This window comes from Rattus norvegicus, chromosome 5 (assembly GCF_036323735.1).
Source record: "Rattus norvegicus strain BN/NHsdMcwi chromosome 5, GRCr8, whole genome shotgun sequence".
NCBI classification, from domain to species: Eukaryota; Metazoa; Chordata; class Mammalia; order Rodentia; family Muridae; genus Rattus; species Rattus norvegicus.
In genome coordinates, this window is record NC_086023.1 from 38,072,095 (window position 1) to 38,097,320 (window position 25,226).

Sequence of the window (25,226 nt, forward strand, 5' to 3'; positions counted from 1 at the left end):
CTGTAGATGCCTGAAAAATCTAAATGCACATTATTAAACTAGAGTCCAAAGTTCAGGGCAAGTAGCCAAAAGATCCCTAATTTTAAAATTATTGTTTATCAAAAGTAAACCTGTGTCCTCAATCTGTGAATTATTAAAATAAGTAAATAAGCTTCTAGGTAGGTCTCCTTGTCAGTTCTTCTCATGTGAAATAATTCTTCATTTGTATTGCCAAGGACTGGGAGTGGAGCTTAGTCATGCAGTAAGTGCTTAATATGCACAAGGCCTGGGTTCAATCCCCAGTACAGAACAAAGAGCAAACAGGAACAAGAAGGAAAGAAGAGAAGGGAAGGAGAAAAGAGAATATTTGTAGGGTAAAGGGAATGTTTTTCTCTCCTAATAAAAGTTTGAAATTTTAAGACTGCTAAAATAAATAGGCAATAGGTTGATTAAAAGGAGAAAAAACCCATGGGTTTATTAACAGTCACATGTATACAGGAGCCACATAAAATATGAGGCTCAAAGAGGCCCCCAGTGATTGACTCTTACATAGGAAAGATGGAGGTGAAGAAGCTGTAGGCAAATTTTACTAGGATAGTAAACGATTTATAGGGAGGAATGAATGAACTCACAGTGGCCAGGGGCAAATTCCTCTGGGTTCTATGTGAAGCGGTGTTTAATTTTCAACCTCTGTCTGTAGTGTGAGTTTAATCTTTCTTGGTTAATGAAATTTCTCATCCTTAGTAACTTATATTCTTTGTTGTTGTTGTTCTTGCTGTGAAGAATGCTAAGTCATTTAGAAGAATTTGGCTCTTGGTTCTGGACAGTGAGCAGTCTAAGAGCATGGACCTGCTGTCTGCTCAGTATTTAGTGAGGATATGCTTACTGTATCCTAGAACTGGAAGAAAGACAAAACAACCATCCTGGGTGTCTCTTTCTCTTCTTATGAAGCCACTAACCTTGTCATGGTATCCCACCTTTATGATCTCACCTAACTCTAACTTCCAATAGTTCTCTCCAATACCATTGACCTATAACTTTGGGAATTCATTTTTTTTCAGTACCTGAACAATTTTAGAGAATACATTCAAGCCATAATATTCTTTCCCAAATATGTGTCATAGTCTCAGGTAAAATACATTAATTCAATTCCAATAATCTCCAAGTATCAGTCCATTTAGCACCAACTCAAAAGATTGATCATCTGACTTGAATATGGGTCAGATTTAAGTCCTGCACCATCCTGGGAAAAATTCACTGCAGTTTTGAAAGTATGAAATGAAAGAAAAATCTACTTCCAAAATGCAGTGTTGGGATAGACATAGGACAGAAGAATTAATTCAAAGGGGACAATAGGCAAGTACAAAGGAAACTGTCACCAGTCACACTCAAAACCAAACAGAACACATGAAGTTTTAAGCCTGGAGAAGCACTTCCTTGACTCCCATCTTACCTCCAAGGTGTAGTGATCCTGTTTGCATAGCTACATTAGACAATTTTCCCATGGGGTCACACTTCATTTTTGATTTCTTGATGAAAATTTCAGCCACACTTGGGGAAGCCAGCAATGCTGTGCCTTGAATTGATCCTTGTGTGTCAGCCTCCTGAGTGGCTGAGACTATAGGCACTCTACGTCTTGATTCCCTGAAAATGCTCTGTATTCTCCAACATACTTTCATTCTGCTTCCTTCCTAATCTCCTCTCTTATCTCACTGCAAAACATTGAAATCTGGGTATGGTGATGTATGCTGGTGAGGCAGAAGTAATGTGTAGGTTTAGTCCTGCCTTGTGTATAAGGCAAGGTCCAGGGCAGCCAGGGTTATATTGCAAGACCCAGTCACAGACAGACAGATAAATACCCACAGAAAAGCCCACTTGTTTCCCAGTTTTGAAATTTCTTCCACCTCGTATCTTTCTTGTGACTTTTCAGTTGTCCACCTAATCTTGGCAATTGTCCGTGGATGCAGTGAACACAGCACAGACAAGTTCTTAGCAACTTTAACAAGAACACTCTTTATTCCCGTTTCCTAACCTTGATTCCTTTAAAATTCCCTTTTCAATTGAAATGCCTGATTCTGATAATTATTAAAAGAAAGGTCAGACTAAGTCCTTACAGGTAACCAACCCATTTTATTTCACTTAAATGTGTCACACCTACTTTGTTAATTATTGAACATAGATCATATTTAATAGAGGTGGAATAAGAAGAGAGCTGTACATTCAGAGCATCTATATAGGTAGAAACATTCACAGACTAGAATTTTGTTGAGCGTAAACTACTCTCAATGGCAATGGATATAGAGAAGAAAATATATCTCAAGAGACAACTTGGATATTTCTGGGGGACAAATTTTTTAATTATCAATATAATTGGTGCAGGGATATTTGTGTCCCCCAAGGGAGTGCTACAGTACTCTTCCATGAATGTGGGAGTCTCCTTGTGTGTTTGGGTTTTCTGTGCAGTGCTGTCCATGACCAGTACTCTCTGTGCTGCAGAGATTGGAATAACCTTCCCATACACGGTGGCTCACTACTATTTTTTAAAGAGATGCTTTGGCCCTTTTGTGGCATTCCTAAGACTTTGGACTTCCTTGTTTACGGGCCCAGGCGTACTGGCTAGTCAAGCTCTGCTACTCGCCGAGTATGGCATTCAGCCTTTCTATCCCAGCTGCTCTGCCCCGGCTGTACCAAAAAAATGTCTGGCCCTGGCGATGCTGTGGATTGTGGGAATTCTGAATTCTCGTGGTGTGAAAGAGCTGTCATGGCTTCAGACAGTGAGCATGGTGCTGAAGATGGGTATACTTAGCTTCATTTCCCTCAGCGGCTTGTTCTTGCTGGTGACAGGGAGGAAGGAGAACGTGCGAAGGCTTCAGAATGCTTTTGATGCCGAGTTTCCAGAGGTCTCTCGGTTGATAGAAGCTATCTTCCAAGGATACTTCGCATTTTCTGGCGGAGGAAGTTTTACATACGTAGCAGGTAATTATTAATCTGGAGGGGGGGGGGAGAAAACATGGCTGATATGTTGTATGTGAAGTGAGAATCTTTCATTATGCATTGACTATCATCTTAGCGATTTTATCAAACTCTATAGCGATCTTCATTCATTAAGTTCCTAAATCACCTATTCTTAATTTTTCTCCCCATTCAATTCATTTCAAACTAACATGAAAACAAACAAAACCCTTCTCTTTTTCATCTTAATTTTTCTGGGACCAGAAATATGAGACCTCCTGATTTAATGCACTTTTTCTTTCTGTTAATGCATAAATGCTCAGAGGGTGCAAAAAACTCAGTCCTGTGAAACTGTGGATCCAGGAATGTCGTAAAGCCAGACTGGGTTGTGTTGCAAGTGGCTGCACTCTTCGGCTCTTCACTGATTTCATTTATTTAGTTTTGGAATCGTGTTTTTTAATTATAAAAATTTCTTCTTCCATGGATGAATGTGTTGCTAAAGGTTCATACGAAATTACATTTGGGAGATGGGGTGGGGTCATACACAGCTCAATATTAGAGCATTTACTTAACATGCTTGAGGCTCTGGGTTTGATTCCTAGGACAAGAAAAAAGTTTTGGATTATTGCCAGTACCAACGGTCATCTGAGAGAGGTTTCCTTTTCCTCACCCCTCAGCCTGGCCCTCCTGGACACATGAAGTGGACGCGCTCCTACAGCTTCAAGACCTTTCCTTACCATGGCAGCTGTGCGCTGCTGTAGCCCTTTCTTGTGGGGCATTGCTTCCTTGTTCGCCTCAGGGCATTGCTTCCTTGTTCGCCTCAGGGCAGGGGCTTTGCTTTGCACCTGTACTAGGTCCTTTAGGTATTTTTTTTTTTAAACATAAGAGAATCATGAATCATAGCTGTCTTGACAGCTCTCAGGCAACACTTAATACCTCCCTTTCTTTTCTTTTTCTTTCTTTTTTCTTTTTTTTAACTTTCTTTATTAGATATTTTATTACATTTCAAATGTTATCCCCTTTCCCGGTTGCCCCTCTCTCCCATCCCCCTTCCCCTGCTTCTATGAGGATGCTCCCCTTCCAACCCAGAATTGCTCCTGTCTAAAGGAAATACAGGAACAAAAAGTAGAGCAGAGATTGAAGGAAAGGCCATCCAGAGACTGCACCACCTGGGGATCCATCCCATATGTAGCCACCAAATCCAGACACTATTGAGGATGCCAAGGCGTGCTTGCTGACAGGAGCCAGATGTAGCTGTCTCCTGAGAGGCTGTGCTAGAGACTGACCAATACAGATGTGGATGCTTGCAGCCAATCATCAGACTGAGCATGGAGACCCCAATGGAGGAGTTAGGGGAAGGACTGTAGGAGCTGAAGGGGTTTGCAAACCCCTAGAAAGAACAACATCAACCAATCAGACCCCCCAGAGCTCCCAGGGACTAAACCATCAATCAGAGAGTACATTTGGAGGGACCCATGGCTACAGCTGCATATGTAGCAGGCAGCAATGGTAGGGGAAGCCCTTGGTCCTGTGAAGGCTCGTTTTGCTGGTGTAGGGGAATGCCAGGGTGGCAAGGCAGGAGTGGGTAGGTAGATGAGTGCCCTCATAGAAGCAGGAGGGGGAATGGGATAGGGGGATTGTGGAAGGAAACCAGTAAAGGGAATAACATTTGAAATGTAAATAAATAAAATATCCAATAAAAATACATTTAAAAAAGTTAGTTTATATTGGGTCCAAAAGTGAGGAATGAAGAAAAAAAGACTCGAATAATTCTTTCGAAGTTTGCGACTTAAAGAGAGTCTTTATGTCTGTGAGTGTGTGAGTGTATGTGTGTGTGGTGTGTGTGTGTGTGTGTGTGTGTGTGTGTGTGCATCGTGTGCATGTGCACTTGTGTGCACACACCTCAGAAGAATGTACTTTGAAGTAATTTAATCTTGTTCTGCTGCTGGAGATGCATCATTTTCATGTAATTATTTCTGATTAAGAAAGATCTAGAACAGTTAATAATCTTTAAACTAATACAGAATTTCTCTCAAATGGCTGATGGTCAACAAACAGTTGAGGATGTTTCAATATGTCCTGTCCCTATACTCCATAAAACCAGGTGTCATGTATTACACCTATAATCCCAGCACTCAGGAGGTATGAGAGGAGGACCAGGAATTCAAGGGTAGTGTTTGGCTACATAATGGATTCTAGACACTGTGTCAAAAAGCAAAACCAGATACAAAGCCATTTACTTATTCCCTAGCAAGTTAGTAGTTAGGATTTGTCACTTTCTTAATTTGTGCTGTGGTAGCTAATTTACAAAATAAGTTTTAAGATTCCTAAACAGCACTTCTACTTATTTATTTTTAAATTTCTGTCCTTTTTGTTTATTGGATATTTTCTTTATTACATTTCAAGTGTTATCCCCTTTCCTGGTTTGTACTCCAGAAACCCACCATCCCACCTCCCCACCCCCACCTCCATGAAGGTGCTCTTCCCATTCTCTTCTGGCTCCCTGCCCTGGCATTCCCCTACATTGGGGCATTGGGCCTTCACAAGACCAAGGGTCTCTCCTCCCATTGATGCCGAACAAAGCCCGTTCTCTACTACATATGCAGCTAGAGCCATGACCCTCTCTATGTGTATTCTTTGTTTGGTGGTTTAGTCCCTGGGAGCTCTGGGGTGACTGGTTGGTTGTTATTGTTCTTTCTATGGGGTTGAATAGAAACCTCATTTACTTCAATCCTTTCTCTAACACCTTCACTGGGGATCCTGTTCTCAGTCCAATGGTTGGCTATAAGCATCTACCTCTGTATTTGTCAGGCTCTGACACAGCCTCTCAGGAGACAGCTTTATTAGGCTCCAGTCAGCCTGTACCTTTTAGCATCCCTAATAGTGACTGGGTTTGGTGACTGCATGTGGGATGGACCCCCATGTGTGGCAGTCTCTAGATGGCCTTTCCTTTAGTCTCTACTCTACATTTTGTCTCTGCATTTCCTCCCTTGAGTATTTTGTTCCCCCTTCTAAGAAGGACTGAAGAACCCACACTTTTGTTTTTCTTCTTCTTGAGTTTCGTGTGGTCTGTAAATTGTATCTTGGGTGTTCCAAGCTTTTGGGCTAATATCCACTTATCAGTGAGTACATGTCATGTATGTGGATTTGTGTGTGTGTGTGTGTGTGTGTGTGTGTGTGTGTGTGTGTGAGAGAGAGAGAGATTGGGTTACCTCACTCAGGATGATATTGTCTAGTTCTATCCGTCTCCCTAAGAATTTCATGAAATCATTGTTTTTAGTACCTGAGTAGTATTCCATTGTGTAGACGTACCACATTTTCTGTATCCACTCCTCTGCTAAAGGACATCTGGGTTCTATGTTGGAATATCTTTTGGGTATATGCCCGAGAGTGGTATATGTGGGTCCTGAGGTAGTACTATGTCAAATTTTCTGAGGAAGTGCCAGACTGATTTCCACAGTTGTTGTACCAGCTTGCAATTCCACCAACAATGGAGGAGTGTTCCTCTTTCTCCACATCCTCACCAGCATCTGTTGTCACCTGATTTATTTACCTTAGTCATCCTGACTGGTGTGAGGTAGAATCTCAGGGTTGTTTTGATCTGTGTTTCCCAGATGATTAATGATGTTGAACATTTTTTTAGGTACTTCTTGGCCATTCAATATTCCTCAGTTGAAAATTCTTTGTTTAGCTCTGTATCCCATTGTTTAATAAGGTTATTTGATTTTCTGGGTGTAACTTCTTGAGTTCTTTGTATACATTGGATAATAGCTCTCTATTGTGAAGATCTTTTCCCAATCTGTTGGTTACCATTTTGTTTTATTGACAGTGTCCTTTGCTTATAGAAGCTTTGCAATTTTATGAGGTCCCATTTGTTGATTTTGATCTTAGAATATAAAATTACATGATTATCTCATTAAATGCTAAGAAAGAAGTTGACAAAATTCAGCACCCTTTCCTGATAAAAGTTTTGGAAAGATTAGGAATTCAAGCCCCATACCTAAGTATAGTAAAAGCAATATACAGCAAACCATTAGCGAATATCAAACTAAATGGAAAGAAACTTGAAGCAATCCCAATAAAATCAAGGACTAGACAAGGCTGCCCATTCTCGCCTACCTATTCAACATAGTACTCAAGTTCTAGCCAGAGACAACAAAAGGAGGTCAAAGGGATATAAATTGGAAAGGAAGAAATCAAAATATCACTATTTGCAGATGATGCGATAGTATACTTAAGTCCCAAAAATTCCACCAGAGAACTCTTAGAGCTATTAAACAACTTTATCAAATTGGCTGGATACAAAATTAACTCAAACCAATCAGTATCCTTCCTCTACTCAAAGGATAAACAGGCTGAGAAAGAAATTAGGGAAACGATACCCTTCACAATAGCCCCAAATAATATAAAATACTTTGGTATGACTCTAACCAAGCAAGTGAAAGATCTTTATGAAAAGAACTTCAAGTCTCTGAAGAAATAAATCAAAGAAGATTTCAGAAGATGGAAAGATGTCCAGAAGATGGATTGGCAGGGTTAATACTGTAAAAATGGCCATCTTGCTGAAAGCAATCTATAGAGTCAATGAAATCAAAATTCCAACTCTATTCTTCATAGAGCTAGAAAGAGTAATTTGCAAATTCATTTGCAATAACAAAAAACCCAGGATAGCAAAAACTATTCTCAACAATAAATGAACTTCTGGGGGAATCACCATCTCTTACCTCAAGCTGTATTACAGAGCAATCGTGGTAAAAACTGTATGGTATTCATTCAGAGTCAGGCAGGTAGATCAATGGAATAGCATTGAAGACCCAGAAATGAACCCAGACATCTATCTTTGAAAAGGGGGCTAAAACCATCCAGTGGAATAAAGATAACATTTTCAACAACTGGTACTGGTTCAACTGGAGGTCAGCACGTAGAAGAATGCAAATTGATCCATTCTTTTTGCCTTGTACAAAGCTCAAGTCCAGTTGGATCAACGACCTCCACATAAAACCAGATACACTGAAGGCAGTAGAAGAGAAAGTGAGGAAGTGCCTCAAACACATTGGCACAGGGGAAAATTTCCTGAACTTCTACTTATAAAATGTGGTTTATCCCATCTCCAGAAATACTAGGCATCAAGTGATGGATAGGGTTGCTATCCCACAGTCAAAACTCTGACCCATAATTATTCTGTCTTAAAGAAATGCAGGGATGGAAGTGGAGAAGAGCCTGAGAAAAAGGTTCAGTGACAGGCCCAAAGTAGGATCCAGCATTAGAGGAGGCCCCAGGACCTGATACCATTAGTGAGGGTATTGGGCCCTAACACAAAGGGACCTACCACCACTGTCCTCCAAAAGACCCAACAAATAGCCGAAAGAATCAGATGCAGATCTATGCACACAACCAATGGACAGAAGCTGCTGACCCCTGTGGTTGAATTAGGGAAAAGCTGAAGGAAGTTGAGGAAGAGGGCAACCCTGTTGGAGAGGACCAGCAGTCTCAACTAACCTGGACCCCTGATATCTTGTAGACACTGGATCACCAACCAGGCAGCCTATACCAGCTGAGATGAGGCCTCCAACTCATATACAGCAGAGGACTCCCAGGTCTGGGTTCAGTCAGAGTAGATGCCCCTAAGACTGGAGGTCTCAGGAAGTTTAGAGGTCTATGCGGTGGGTGGGGTGGGGACATCCTTGTGGAGATGGGGGATGGGGCAGACAGGGAGGAGGTATGTTATGTGGAAGAGTCAGAGGGTGGACCGGGAGGGGAATAAAATCTGGAGCATAATAAATAAATAAATAAATAAATAAATAAATAAATAAATAAATGAATGAATAAATAAATAAATAAATAATTTTTTTAAAAAAGAAGAGGCAGTTTAACCGTATATTGTGGAGAAAGTATCAGTTTACATTGTTTGAGTTTCTCTGTAAGGAACATTTTTCTTTTAACTATGAACTGTGCATCCTGTTCTATTTAACATGTGCATTTACATATTTATCTTTATGTTTTACCCTCCTGCAGTGTTTCTCAAAAGATTCAAACTTTGATATTTGAGATTCCCATCTGCAACGTTTGTTATGATTGTCATTTGATGAGATTACAATTCCTCTAAGATTAAAAAAAATGTGGTTTATCAGCATCTGATAAATAGTACTAGAATAATCTGACTTTCAAGATCAAGGGCCAAGGATATTTACTCTCTGTCTGCCATGTTATTATAAACTGTCATCAGAATAACTTCTTATTATATAATCTGCTTATAAATTAAGTTTTTAAAAATGTTTTATAATATATATTTCTTTACTTACATTTCAAAGGTTATTCCCCTTCCCAGTTTCCTGTCCATAAGCCCCCATTCCCTCCCCTCCCCCTCCTCCATATGGTTATTCCCCCTGTACATCCCCCTTATTGCCCCCCATATTTCTCTGCACTGGGGATCCAACCTTGGCAGGACCAAGGGTTTCCCCTTCCCCTGATGCCCCAACAAGGCTATTCTCTGCTACATATGCAGTTGGAGCCCTGGGTCAATCCATATATAGTCTTTCATTAGGTTTAGTCCTTGGAAGCTCTGGTTGGTTGGCATTATTGTTTTTATGGGGTATAAATTAAGTTTTAATCTTTGTCACCTTACTACAAACCATATATGTAATGAGAATAAATAAAAGGCCAAGAAAAAAAGTGTAGTTAATTTTAAAAGTTGCCCTCTTGTTTCAAAGCTTTAACTAATAACTGTATCTATTAACATAGCTTGTGTGTGGGAGACACATGTGCGTGCTGGAGATCAAATTTTGTCTTTTAACATGCTTGGCAAGTATTCTACCACTGAGATATAATCTAGCCCAACAGTAACCATCTTCAAAGGTTTTAAAGGCCCCAGGATTGGAATTTCATTAGCTCATAATTTCTTTTTTTGGTGGTTTGAATGAGAATGGTCCCCATAGATTGATATACTTAAGTGTGCAGTCACCAGGCAGTGAAACTGTTTGAAAGGATTAGAAGGCTTAGAAGGTGTGGTCTTATTGTATGTCACTGGGGTGGGCTTTGAGGTTTCAAAAACCTATGCCAAGCCCAGCCTCTCTCCCTCCTCCCTAGCTACCTTGTCTCTTCCCCCCTTCTCCCCTTCCCCGCTTCCTCTCCTCCCCATCTCAAAATGTTAAGCTCTCAGGTACTGTTCCAGTGCCCTGCCTACCTGTATGCCACCATGCTTCTTGCCTTGATGATAATCGACAAACTCTCTGAAACTGTAATCAACCGCGCGGTTAAATACTTTCCTTTATAAGAGCCGCCATGAGCATGGTGTTTCCTTACAGCAATACAACAGTAACCAAGACATTTCTGACCCAGGATTAAACAATATGAGGCATCATGAGCAATAACTGGCAGGCAGAATTAATATCAGATCTGCTAATTCTTTACTCCTTTTCTGCTACATCATTCATATCAGTTCCATGATGGACAAGCACTTGATTAGTGAGCTACATCTTCAAGCTTTTTTATTTTTTTTTAAATAAAAGGTTGGTTTAATGATTTAAAAATCATTAAAACAACAACAAACCAACAACAACAAAGAGAGGGAAGTTAACTCCTTTCAGTACTTGCCTTAATACATTCCTGAGATGATCTTGCTAGCCAGGGAGTCTCCTCTGTTACTTTCTCAGAGGTAATGGTCTTGCTGAATCGAAGGAGAAGCAAAGTCGTCAGCTAGGAAAGAAGGAATTTTTCACATAAAACAGGGACTTTAGCAAGAAGAGGCATGATGTGTTTTTTTAAAGGACCAGGTTACCAATTAGAGATAATAAAAGGGCCCATCAACCTGCCTCCTGACCTGTTTCTGCACAGTCACGTAATATATTCATGATTTTCACTATATGGTTGCCTAATGTGGAGCTCCTCTTCTTTTTTTCTTTTTTAAAGATTCATTTATTTTATGTATATGAGTGCTCTCTCTGTGTGTACACCTGCAGGCTAGAAGAGGGTATCGGATTTCACTATAGATGGTTGTGAGCCACCATGTGGTTGCTGGGAATTGAACTTAGGACCTCTGGAAGAGCAGCCAGTGCTCTTAACCTCTGAGCCACTTCTCCAGCCTGGAGCTTCTCTTCTCTACGTTCACTCTCGTGAAGTTTCTGTTTAACATTCTATTCCTATGATTTGAACACAGTGCCTACTTCCCACTTAAAGAGTGTGAAGATTGGGGAAGGTTACAAACCGTACAGGCGCCTTAACCCCAACCCCAGTGTCTTAAGAAATGCATCAGTGTTCAGTAGTAGTTTGCCTTTGAGTGTGTGAGGGTGTTGTGGCAGAATGAACAGAATCTTGTCTAATATTTGACACATGTACAATTTAAAAAATTAAGTTTAAGGATTTATTTTTAAAATTCCCCAAGTCTGATGCTGCTATTTTGTGTGTTATAGGTGAGCTGAAGGAACCCAGCAAAACAATTCCTAGATGCATATTCACAGCGCTGCCTCTGGTAACTGTGGTGTACTTACTGGCTAATCTTTCCTACCTGACAGTTCTGAGCCCCCAGGAACTTCTCTCTTCAGGTTGGTATACATAAACAGTAAGACAATAAATAAATAAAAAAAGTTCTTTTGGCATAGTTGAGTCACGTTGCCAGTCAGGATGGCTGTGCATTGTTCATTATTATAGAGAGAGGTGCAATTCATGATGTCTTAATAACAGGGTGGTGAGAGTATGATTTGACTTAAAAGGGAGATTTGTTTCAAGTATAGCTATGTACTTTCTGATTATGTGGAAAAGGTATGGAGTGACACAGATTCAAAATATTAGCTACCGTTTGCAGGAATTCAGTCAGAGCGATGATGAATAACCAGTAGCCATGGATACCTGCAAAGGCTGGATGGTCAATAGTCTATGTGACGCTGAGAGTTGAAATGGGGGACCTTACCAGCTGAACAAACAAACACTAACTGCTGCTTGATGCCTAGAGTCAATATTATTAGTATGTAAAATAGACATTTATTTATCTTAAATAGCCCTAAATCTTGTGCTGGCTAATGACCCTAAATATATTGAAAATTTGATTAAAGTGACAACCGAAGAATATTCCAGGGATATTTTCAGTATCTTAGGACATGAATATTTTCTACCTGATGGCTCTGACACCCAGGGAAGTCCTCTCTTGAGGTTTGTATACACAAACAGCAAGACAGAAATACAATACAGCTCTTTCAGTGCAGTTGTGCCCCATTGCCAGTCAGGAGGGCTGCGCACTGTTCGTTATTATACAGAGTCCCAATTCATGGTGTTCTAGTAACAGGCTGGCGAGGATGTGCCTGTGTTTTAGACTATGCTAGAGCATTTGGAAAGCTGAGACTGGAGGATCTCTAGGTTAGAGAGACCCTTTTTAGAAAAGACAAAAAAAAAAGACAGAGAAAGAAACTCTCAAAGAGAGATCAACAGTCAATTAAAGATGAATAACAGAGTCAAGTTGTAAAAGGAAGTTTGAAAAAATGGAAGACTAGCTCTTTCACACACCAATGCCACACTTCAAGTTGTCACCTCTTGAGGTAAACTGTTACTCAGTAACTTTGAACTAAGCAGCATTGAACGACTCTTCTTGGTTTGGTGAGCATTTGAGAACTGTGGGGTAAGTTTCCTCCTGACCTAGAAATTATATATATATATATATAAAATCAGATTGTAGCTCATCAGAGTACACACAGTGTGCAATGGTAAAATCTGGATTTCCAACACCTTCATCATGATCATTTGTTTACTTGGGGAGATTTCAAACCTTGGGGTAGGTTTAATTAAAAACCTCATGGAATTGCCTCCACTGCCATGTGACTGCTGTCGCATGCTGCCAGGTGGTGTGCCACAACAGAGTTGGTTCACTATAGGTCTAGGAAGACTTGGTATGAGAGAGGAGATAGAAACAAGTTTCTGTGGGAACTAATCAAATGCAACCTTGGGAAGATACACTGCCTCATGAACTAACCCAGCTGTGTCAGGGACCATTTATAACAGTAGCTCTCAACCTTCCCAATGCTGGGAACGTGTAATACAGTTCCTCACGTTGAAGTGATGCCAATATAAAATTATTTTTGTTGCTACTTCATAATTGTAATTCTGCTATTTTTTGTGAACTGTAATGCAAATATCTGATATTCAAGATATTTGATATATAAGACCCCTGTGAAAAGGTCTTTCTTAGGGCTTTTATTGATGCAAAGAAACACTATAACCAAGGACCAAGTTGGGGAGGAATGGGTTTACTCAGATTTCACTTCCACATTGCTGTTTGCCAGTGAAGGAAGTCAGGACAGGAACTCAAATGGGGCAGGAACCTGGAGGCAAGAGTTGCAGAGGCCATGGAGGGATGCTGTTTATTGGCTTGCTCCTCATGGCTTGCCTGGCCTACCTTCTGACAGAAGTCAGGACTGCCAGCCCTGCACTGGCACCACCTACAATCGCCTGGGTACTCCGCTATTGACCACTAATTAAGAAAATGCACCTCATGGAAATATTTTCTTAACTGAAGCTTCTTCCTTTCTGATGATTCTGACTTGTGATTCACTGAATCTGGCACTCTTTATGACTATAGGCAGTACTCTGGCTATATTGGCTACTAGAGAACTCTGGAATAGCATAGAAATTGCAATAATTTTATAGGTATCCCAATAGTTTGGACTTGTGTGAAAAACTCAGGAAGCTGCTAACTGTTGTTTGCAATTTGTTTTTTGTTTTTGGTTTTTTTTTATCATTGACTTTCTCAGGCTTATAATCTTCAGAATTGATTTAAAATATGAATGATTACTTTAGAATTTTAAGACATGTACTCTTACTGCATTGGAATTTCAAGCTGAGAAATAAGACATGTACATTTAGGGAAGACTGTCATATCATCAGTTACGGTAGCACAAAATTAAAGACCACCAACATATCCAAAAAGTTGGAAGTAAATCGCTTATCTAAGTCTACATAAGGACTTTCCTGGGTTTTTGTTTAAATATTTAAATTGCACTTACTTATTATTTTGTGTGTGTGCATGTGTGCTCTGTTGTACGTATGAAGGCCAGAGGACAACTTGCAGGAATTGGTTCTCTCCTTCTGCTATGTGGGGATGAAAGTCAGGTCTTCAGGTGTGGCAGTATGTAGCTGCAGAGCCCTCTCACTGACACCATGAGGTTTTTAGAAGCTCATATTGTTGATGGACTCTTAAGAGGACAATGGTTACACGTGTTAATGATGGAAAAGTTTCTACATGCAAGGTAGAAAGGAACCAGTGAACATTATTTTTTTTGCTTTATGAACTACATGATTTATATAACTACAGATATGTTTGTAAACAAAAAGAGGTAAGCTATTAGGAGTTAGGAACTTGAGGGCTGGAGGTTGTCAACCAAGCATATGGAAATATTTCAAAGGGGTCTGGAATTTTTTAGAATATAGTGTGAATTGGTGTTACATTTTTTTCTCGAGACACACTGGAATCTATGATCATACTAGTTTCTACACTTTATATAGAGAAGAGCTCAGGCAGTTCGGTCACATGCATGGTGTTTAGTCTGTAGATGTCAGATCTCTGTCTTGTTTCCACACTTACTGTTCTCTTAAGAAAAAAGCTTTTCGTTTTCTTTTAAATCTTACTTTAAGATTTTTATTTCTTTTTGTTTCATGTCCATTGGTGTTTTGCCCACATGTATGTGGGCCTGAGGATGTTGGATGAACAGAGGCTGGAATTACAGACAGTTTTCAGTTGCCATGTGGGGGCTGGAAAGTGAACTTGAGTTTTCTGCAAGAGCAGTCAGAGATCTTAACCATTGAGCCATCTCTCCAGCCTGAAAAAAGTGTCCTCATCTGGGTGTGGAGGTGCATGCCTTTAATTCTGTATCTTTAGAGGGAGAGGCAGCTGCACCCCTGTGAGTCGGAGGGAGGCATAGCAAACTCCCTGAAAGTCAGGACTACGTAGAGAGACCTTGTCTCAAAACAAAAAAGAAAATGAACCAAAAAACCCAAACAACTTCCAAATTTTTACTGTGAAAGTTCTATACAGGGGGAAAGAAGTGCTCCTTCAGAATTTGGAGTATAGGAAAAGTGTGGAAGGAATTTCAGCTCCGGCATTTTCAATCTGAAAATCCAGAAGCCCTGCTAACCGCGTGTTCAGAGTGCTTACAAATGTTCTAGAGGTTTCTGAGCCACACTTAAAATATGGGATATTAACATAGGGCCAGATAATCTAAATGGTTAAGAAGTGATGTGGAAACAGTATTAAGAAAGTTCCCTTGTTCAGACCGTCTAAGGAAGTTTGTCTCAAACACCTAGCTGCATTAGGAAATTTGAACTGTAATTGACACAACCATTTTTGGATGAACTTTGTAGTGTTTCTCTTATTTAAGACATACACGTTTATGGGTCAGTGAGATGGCTCAGTGGGTCAAGCACTTGCTGTGTAACCCTGGTGACCTGAGTTGGATTATTGGAACCCACAGTAGAAGAGAGCTGACTCTTAAACTCAAAGTTGTGTTTTAATATCTCTCTCTCTCTCTCTCTCTCTCTCTCTCTCTCTCTCTCTCTCTCTCTCTGTGTGTGTGTGTGTGTGCATGTGTGTATTATGTGTGTGCCTCCTATACACATAATGATGATGATGATGATGATGATGATGATGATATGAATTGTAAAAACGGTATGCTCACAAGTTGTATTTTTAAAAATATACTCTGAACAGAATTATATAAATAATAAGAAATTAAGGCACAGAAGTCATGCACAACTGGTCTACATAGGTAGTTCTGTGTCATCCAGAGCTACATAGTGAAAGCCTATTTCAAAGTAAATATAAATAATAAATAAGAAAGAAAGAATTTTTATGAGTGATTTTTGATGTTTTAAAATAGTTTCTTGTTATGATCATGCATTAAATGATTTCACATTCTGTTTTGCGTGTTTTTTTTATTAAAGTACATTTTTTTGGAGGTCTAGAATCTTGCTCTATGGCCCAGGTTGGTTTGGAACTCTGATCTTCTTTTCAGCCTTCATTTTTCAGAGACATTGCTATGAAGCTCAGATTTAAAGCACATTTTCCATTAACAAAAAATAGAAAACAGCCCTCAAATCAATCAATTCAGAACAAATGGAGAATTTATGGCTATATTACAGAGTACTGAGAAGTACCTAAAATAATTGTATGAATGTATGTGTACCAATATGACCAAGATACATGGGAAATGAACAAAAGTAAATGTAAATATTCAGTCACAAGAGAACCTCCACACTCACACATGTGCACACACATGACTCAAGCATACACCCCTTATAGGCTGATATAATATATAATATATAATTATAGGAAAGGCAGGAAAGGGAAGCAGCCAGATGTGAACAGCATTTACATCTGGAATACATGAATAAGAACTTGGTGAGGACAGGGTTTTTTTGACTTTATAGGCTTTACTGTTTATTTTACTTTATATATATTGTATATATCACATGCATAATAAAACTAAATGAAAATGGAGAAAAGAGTTGAAAATGAGACAATAACTTGTAGACTAGTGATAAAGATCATACAAGAATATGATCTTTAATTTTTATTAAAATAACTTTAATTTTTGAGACTCAGTGTGGGCAGAGCTACGTGAAGTCATCTGGTTGTAAGGAATTGTGGTTGTAGAATGTTCACTGAGAAACTGGAAATTTCCTGTGCAGTACGGGATGGAAGTATTTTGAAATGAAGCCGAAAAGATGTAGTGTGTTGAGGTCTGGGTGGCCAATAGGAAGACCTTATTTGGAATGAGCAAGAACTGTAACAGTATATATTTAAGTAACACACAGTACTGTCAGATAACAATCAGGAACAGGTAATGTGGCAGGTAGGGCTATTTAAAGTGGATTACTAGCTGAGCATGGCACCTCATACCTGTAATCCCAGCATCTAGAAACAGTGACAAGATGATTATACATTGGTAGCCAGCCTGGGATACATAAAAGATCTTGTTTCTAAACTAGCAAGCAAACACCAGTAAAGAAGTAAGATCTTGCATGGTGGTCCATATCTTTACTCCTAGCACACAGGAAGCATTGGTAGGCAGATCTCTCAGTTTGAGGCCATCCTGGTCTACATAGCCAGTTCCAGGACAGCCAGAGATAGAGAAACCTGTCTCAACAAACAATTGAGATCTTAAGGACAAGATCCATTGATAATATTTTTAAATTGGTTACATTAAAAAAAGTCTTATTGATTATCATACATCAAAATACTGATGTAATGGTGAGTCATCTGGAAGCCTGTGGACAAAATTAAGAGCTCAGAGGACACCTACCTCCTCAGGGACATTAGGGTCTGGTCTGTTCAGTTCACAGAAAACACAACTTATTTCTTTGTGAAGGAATGATCTGCCTTACCATATATTTTCACAATATGAATTGGACTCAAAAGAATTTCTCTGAATAATGAGTATTTTTGTCTATTCGTGATCCCTTTAAACAGCATATATTCTTCATACAAGTACACAATGTATTTCGATCATCTTCACTCCCTCATTTCCATCATTCAAATCCTATTGGATTTTATACTGACTGTCATATTGAATTCCTAAGGTCTTTTTTTTTTCGGCCTTCAAACACAAGTAGCAATTTCGGAATATACACTAATGCTTTCTCTAATGCAAAGTTTCTGAATTTCAATACATCAACATTTCGGACCACTTTGTTTTGGAGTGATCAGTCTTGAACCCAGAACCTCACATAGGGTGAGCAAGCAAATTGCTGTAGGCTTCAATTTTTCGGAACCTACTTTAGTAAGGGTCCTTAAACACTTTAATCTCCCTTCTAGCCCACCTAAAAGAGGTGAATGAAAAGAAAGATTAATAGGAAATGTCAATGCGGACCTATATAGAAGTAGTACTTTGGGGAGACTCCAATCTTTGTTGTCAGGATATGAGCAGTCCAGTCCAAAACATCAAACATGAGTCAGTAACAGCAGCTTGATCCAGAAGAAACTGAGAGGCTCCACTGAATCATCAGGAGTCCACAAAAGCTACAGGTAGCAGCCAAAATCCCACGAGGTGCATTTCTCGCTATGAAGGCATGCCAAGTGAAGATCGGTGAAGACCAGAGAAGTGTTGCAAGGTGAACCAATGCAAGAGCATCCTCTCACTCTCTGTGGGGTTATATTTACATTCTTTCTAAACATCCTGCGCCCTCTCAAGTATCTGTTTCAGCAAAATATCATATGCCTCCTCACAAGACAGCTTCCAGAAAACCATGTGGTGACATGTCTATTGTCACCAAAACATCCTCTCACATCTCTGGTTCAGCAAAACAGCTTTTCATCTGTCTGCTTCAGCAAAAAACAAAACAAAACAAAACAAAACAACAAAAACCCAGAAAACCTCTCACATGACAGCTTCCAGAAAAACATCACATGACACAACTGAGTCTCTAAAGAAACCAGAAATTTCCACTTCACATCACCATTGCACTGTATCCCTAGTCCTAGACCACATGGTTCTTTGAAGCTGTCCTGACCATAGTAAGATGTTTATCAGCATGTCTGGTTACTACCTACTAGAAGGTCAACAGCAAATGCCTACTTCTCCAGTTATGGGAAATCAGACAATTCTCCAGACATTGTCACATGACCTCTGAAGATTGAAGTGATTTGCAGCTGACAACCATTGGTCTATACTTAGAAAAGTCTCTAGCATCATAAATACTTTTGATCTGTGTAATTTATGCTCTTTTTTTTTTTACATTTTACATTGTGCTATGGTTTGGGCGAGCCTCAGACTCTCTCATCAGTGCTGTGTTTTGCTTTTTCTGACACTGGCTAAGTGTGTCAGCATTCTCTATGCTAGTTGTAGTCCATAAGCATACTTTCAATCGCATCAACACATCTAGTGCATTCCTCAACTATTTATTGAAAGCTCATTATTACGGAGTCTGTCTGTGAATAAGTTACTTATGTTATAGACAAGACATGAGGGGTCTTTGCCTTCAGTAAGTTTCTGATTTTTTTTGGAAAGACATAAACTCAACTATTTGTGGTGCAGTATATGATCCAAAATAAGCACAAGCACAAGATATGACTTAAATGTGAAAAAAGAAATAACAAAGCTCTGTTTGTAGATTTTATCTTTTGGATTTCATGTTTTGTCTGTGAAGTATTTCTATAAAGTTTTGTCATTGGATTCTCTTTTCGTAACACTTCTTTTTGTGTGTATCTTTTTTCCTCTGCAGATGCTGTGGCTCTTACATGGACAGACAGGGTCATTCCCCAATTAACATGGAGTGTCCCTTTTGCTATTTCTGCCTCACTGTTCAGCAACCTCGTGACTAGTGTATTTGAGACATCAAGAACGTCATATATTGCAAGCCGGAATGGGCAGCTGCCCTTGTTGTGTAGTACCCTAAATGTTCACTCCTCTCCCTTTATAGCTGTGCTACTAGATGTCAGTATGGGGTCCATTGCAATTGTCTTAACAAACCTAATTGAGCTGATAAACTATCTATTTTTTGTTTTTTCCATTTGGACTGTCTTATCAGTAATAGGGATCTTGAAACTGAGGTACCAGGAGCCTAATCTACACAGACCATATAAGGTAAGGGTGGGTTGGGTGAATTTGTTCCATATGAAATATGATACATGTCTGTATTTGAATGGTATATTCGGAAGATCTACACGATATGTGTTACTACTTAGCAAACTGAGAAGCAAATATGGATAATGTGCTCTTTGTTTTCATTTTGTTCATGATGAATAGATTTTACTTAACACAAAATCTCTTAGGTTTGATCTAAGGCAGATAATTTTGGATGGTGAGACAGATCATTGGGGGTCCTTTGAACTGAGATTGCTTGATTTACTTACAGAATTATTACACAAGTTGTATCTTTTACAGTAAGGAAAGATATACCAAGTGATAGACAGAAGATGTAAAAAGCATGATGATATTTACTGTTATGAAATATCAGCTCAACTAGATCAGCAGCAGATTTCTTCTCTTGAATTTTATCACCTGTAACCTTGCTTTTAGTTGAGAGAAGAAAATATGTCATGCAAAAAGAAAGCATTCTCTCATAGCAGAAAAAGTAACAAGCAAAAGCTTGGCAGTATGAGGGTATTATCGGGGGAGTCTATGCACACAATGGAATAGTCTCGATTGGTTGATGACCAAAGCTTTGTTGGAGGATTACCTGTCCTACAGAAGTTAGATACCCCTTCCTGTTTCCATCCTTATGAGAGAAGAGAAAATGGGTTTATAGAAAGTATGTCGCTCGTCAAGGCTCATATAGCACAGAATGAAGTCAAGATTCAATTCTCAGCAGTCTCTATAGAGTGTCTGACTTTTGCTAAGTATAAACTATCAGAACCCAGAGAGAAAGGAAGCAATGTTCTCATCACTGACTGTGCTGATTTGTCACTGCCTTCTCCTTTCAGTCTTCCCTTCTGATTCTTCCATTCGACCGTGACTAACTCTTCTTGGTTATTTGGGAACCCATTATAAGGTGGCTATATTGCAAGTGCCTTGCTAGAGTCTCTTATCTAGCAAGAAGCCCAGCCCCCATCCTTAGGCAGGCTATCATCTCTCTGGACACTCACTGAATGCCAAGTGATGCCCTGACAGTGACATCCAGGGTATGATCAGAGGACCCCCGGGTATATACGACTGATGTCCATCCTCTCCCTGGACGCACCTCCAGTGTTTCCTCTCCTCCTAATCTCATATCTCTATCTTTTAAAATCTTTTGCTTCTTTGCTGTTTTCAGACTCACAAATACTGGTTAGGTATAATTGAGGGGAAGTTATGAATTGTTGATAGAGTTCCAAAACATCAGGAAATACAAGGTAATCATTAAGAGTTTAGACTCAGTCTTTTACCACTGATTAGATATGGAAGGAAGTTATGAATTGTTGATAGAGTTCTAATAAATCAAGAAATACAAGATAATTAAGAGTTTGAGCTCAGGTCTAGTTCCTACTTTCTTTTCTTTTCTTTTTTATTGGTTATTTTGTTTATTTACATTTCAAATGCTATCCACTTTTCTGGTTTCACCTCTGGAAACCCCATCCCATCCAATCCCACCATTCCCCCACTTTTATGAGGCTGCTCCCACTTCCACCTCACCACCCTAGCATTCTACTACACTGGGGCATCAAGCCTCCATAGGGCCAAGGGCCTCCTCCTTCACTGATGCCAAATCAGGCCATCCTCTGCTTCATGTGCAGCTGGAGCCATGGGTCCCTTCATGTGTACCCTATGATTGGTCCCTACCTTCTTTTCTAAGCTTTCTCTTATTTCACTGCTGACATATCATTCATGTTTATAATGGACACAGTCAATATTTGTCTCTTTAGAATCTTGGCAGGATTATATAAGTAAAGGGATGCAAAAATTCAGTGTATAGCATTAACAGTTACCATTGTACTATTATTGGACTTCCATTTGCTTTAAAAGGAATTTTTTTGGCCTGACTTCATGAATTCTCACATCCTTTATTCAATTATTTGATGAAAAAACTGATCTATGAGATACTTATTTTATTAAGGCCTGTAAACAATTGAGAGGAATCTGTTATTTAGGATTCAAATGAATTAGCCACTCACTAAAACGTTTAATAATTTCAACCACTATATTATATCAGTAGAGTATAGATTCATGTCTTCTACAGATATCTCGAAATTGGTTGTCCAGAAGTAGATGGTATATGTCTATAATTCAAGTTAATCTAGAGGCTTTGGGAGGCTGAGGCAGGAAAATTATGAGTTTAAAGATGACCTGATGTACTTAGTAAGACCTTCAAGGGAAAAAAAATCAAGGGTAATATTGTAATATTAAGTGTGGGATGTTTACATTTCTAGCACAATCCTGGTACCAAGAATGATGTTTTGGAATGAATCTTTTGTCCAAACAAAAGTAGAATTTCAGACAAAGAATTTTTCTGCCTTAATACATTTCTTCCTTCGTATGTGAAATCTCTACAACCTAATATTTAACTGTCGATATTAATTTGATTAGCAGATGGTAAAAATAGTTTTTCTCTTAACTTGACCAGTGACTTGAAATATTTTATTTGGAAGGTTGCCCAGATCCCCACCCCTCTACCCTAGCAGGCCTAGACACTCCTTCTGCCTGCAGGTAGTCATAATAATCAGCATATGCTTATGACCGTCCCCACTCATGAAGCATCAAGGCTAGCTTCTGATGTCCCCTTAACTAGCATTTTCTCTTGGGAATCTTCATGTTTCCTTTCACTGTGGCATTACAAGCCTTGAGCCCATTGATCTAACTCTAAGGCTGACTTAGCCTGTTCCCTATCACCAGCTTCCTGTTGTTTTTACTTATGGGACTATTCAGCCATCATACATGGCTTTTCACATCTAATTACTTTCCTCAATTTTATCTTTTCAGGTGTTTTCTCCATTCCTATTCATAACAGCTGCCATCAGCCTGAGCATGGTTTTGATTCCACTTATCAAGTCTCCGAAGATGCAATATATCTATGTGTTCCTCTTCTTTCTCGGTGGACTACTGTTTTATGTGCCATTGATACACTTTAAATTGAAGTTAATTTGGTTCCAGAAGTTGACTTGCTATCTGCAGTTACTGTTTAATATTTGCATCCCTGATGTGTCTGATGAGCATGTGGCGGAAGAAGAAAGTTGAGAAAGAATAGCCTTTTGTAACCGTATCATGTTCCAACAAAAGGTTAAGTGTAGGCTAGAATAGTAAAATGGCAACCCTAGAAATGGAAATGGTGTATAGAAAAGTACACAGGAAGTTCCTGGTTTTGACAATGACAAAGAAAGTGCCTGGAGAGATGGCTCTGCTTTTAAGGGTACCAGTTGCCCTCCCAGAGGACTGAAGTTCAATCCACAGGACCCACATAGACGCTCATAACTCTCTAACTTTAGGCACAGAGGAGCCAATATCCTCTTCTGGATTCTGAAGGCATTGCACACATGTGGTGTACAGATAGACATGTAGGCACCCATGCACATTTACAAAAAAAAAAAGAAAAAGAAAAAGAAAGAAGAATAGCAAAGAAAGTATTATACATAACTAAACATTTTTAATACAAATTAAATTCCTAGTTTGTGTAGCTTCACATATTAACAATGTCTTTCTCATTCTTCTGTTTGTTTATCTCATCGATTTTCTACTGAATGTAGTCTTAAAATAAAAGTTAATGATTGAAATTAAAAATTTTCTCAATATTTTTTTCTCTTTTAGGAGCATCAAAAAAAAAAAAACCACCCAAAAACAACAATAACAATTAAGAAAAAACTACCACCAACAAAAAAACCCAAAGAGAAAAAAAGAAAGCAAAAGCCTAATTGGTATTTTCATTGTTGTTTTGTTTATTTTAGAGACAGATTCTCACTCTGTACCTAAGCCTGCTTCCATTAATAACTCCCCTCCCAGCATCCTTAGCACTGGATTTATAGAGTTGATTTCAGTTCCTGCCTTAGCTCCCCAATGATGTGCTTTAACCTCTAAGTTATGATAAACCCCTTTCTTTTCCTAGTTGGTTTTTGCCAGTGTTTTATCACAGCAACAGAGAAAACTAGTACAGACTAGTATACACATATTTACCAGCTTTTCACCTTCAAACCCAAGGTACATTAACCAGGAAAAGTGGTCAAGTGAAGTGTTCTTAGGGACTGTGTTAGTTACCTTTCCTGTTGTTGTGATGAAATACCCTGACAAATGTAGTTTTCAGGAGAAAGAGTTTATTTTGGCTAGTGCCAGAAGGACAGGTTCATTGGTCAGGAAGACAAGGCAGCAGGCAGGAAAAGCATGGCAGCAGGAGGAAGATGCTGGCTGACACAATGTACTGTCCAGGAAGCAGAATGTGAACAGAAGCCAGGTCATGAATGGAGCCTCAAAGCTGGTCCCTAGCAACCTGTTTTATCCAGGGAGACTCTACTTTTTGGAGGCTCTACATGATTCCCAAGTGGCGATTCTAGGTTGGAACCAGACTTGTGAACATTTGAGCTCAAGGGGCCCACTTCATACCCAAACCTCAACAGCGATGAAAGATGGTAGCCATTCCCTTTAAAACCAATTAAACAGTCCTGAGTTGGGTTGGTGTATTTCCTTTTTGACTGGTTCTCTCTGTGGACCCCACGCTGTCCTCACACTCAGAACACTGCTGTCTCAGATTTCCAAGATCTGAAATTATAGTCACGAACCTAGCTATGAATAAGCTTTTTCAAAATAAGAATTAAAGGAAATAATAGACGAAAATATAGTTAGTGATTGACACAGGGTAAATGCCAAATATCGTGTTAAACTAAAGCCCCTATATTATTTTATTTTTTAAATAACCATACTAGTAACACACATGATTGAGCCAGTGGAGGGTATGCAAATTAGAGACTTCACGATTATAAAAGAATGTTCTACAAAACTGATAAAACAAAACAAAATAGGTGAACAGTAGACAAGAAACAAGCCTTTATCAAATGATTGGGGAAAGAGGATGAATGAGGGAAGTCAGAAGTGTTAAGAGTATGTAGTGACTATTTTTTATTCTAAATTGCTAGAAAGAAAAGGTATAGGGCCCAAAAGAATGCTGTGGAAAACTCAGCCTCTTAAGATAGCATGGAGAATTCTAGGATATAAACTTTTCACAGAACACGGTGTGTGTTCCTGCTGATAAAGGACTCTGTTGTTCCCTGGGAAGTCCCTGGAGCCCCTTGTAGGAAAGTTCTTTGCATTGAATTAATGTTAGGGCTTGTCTCACCTTGTCTGGAATTTTATCTAATAATATTGCATGCTTACCTAATATCAAATTTCAATTTATGTAATATGCATTCAGTGTCTTGCCATAAACAGAACTCATTAAAGCAATGAAATGTACCAGAACAAGTTGTTCCTCATAAAAGCCAGTGGCTTCTGTAATTCTCTTTCCTTTCTGAGTTCTCAAGGCTCTGACTGAGTCTAAGTGGAATTCCACCTAGAATTTCATTGACTGCTGATTCCAATCTTATCATAACAGCTTTGTGTTTTTAAAGGAAAAGTGTATCATTGAAAGATAATATTTTCTTTTGCTCACAGGAAACATGCACAGTGTTTTTCACTGAAAGATTCTGGCTTACATACTTACTGACATCACACACACCCTCAAAGCCCATTCTCCTTTAGGGCTTTTAAAAATCTGGGTGGCAAGTTCTGCAGATGTTGTACTTTATAAAGCAGAGTCCAACTGCATGAGATTATGTCTCCTGGAAATGGCAGAGAAGCTTCATCTGTGATAGCTCACCAACAGGGCTCCCCAAACAATACCTGAACAAGCACAGCAGCAATAGACAAGCAAACTAGAAGAGG

The 25,226-nt window shown here is 39.2% G+C and overlaps 1 protein-coding gene across 2 annotated transcripts; it reads left to right on the plus strand.

Annotated features, from left to right (window-relative positions):
• The first annotated feature begins 2,076 nt into the window (after positions 1-2,076).
• Slc7a13 (solute carrier family 7 member 13) lies at positions 2,077-24,762 on the plus strand. 2 transcript variants are annotated; one of them, XM_063287581.1, is made up of 5 exons: positions 2,077-2,955; positions 3,609-3,794; positions 11,340-11,471; positions 19,132-19,493; positions 22,305-24,762. In XM_063287581.1, the coding sequence occupies exons 1-5, from the start codon at positions 2,265-2,267 to the stop codon at positions 22,557-22,559; spliced, it is 1,626 nt and encodes a 541-aa protein (XP_063143651.1). In that variant the 5' UTR covers positions 2,077-2,264; the 3' UTR covers positions 22,560-24,762. The 2 variants fall into 2 exon arrangements, with proteins under 2 accessions (XP_063143651.1, NP_001012100.1); NM_001012100.2 differs by lacking the exon at positions 3,609-3,794 and having other exon boundaries at positions 2,204-2,955; positions 22,305-22,990.
• Positions 24,763-25,226: the final 464 nt, after the last annotated feature.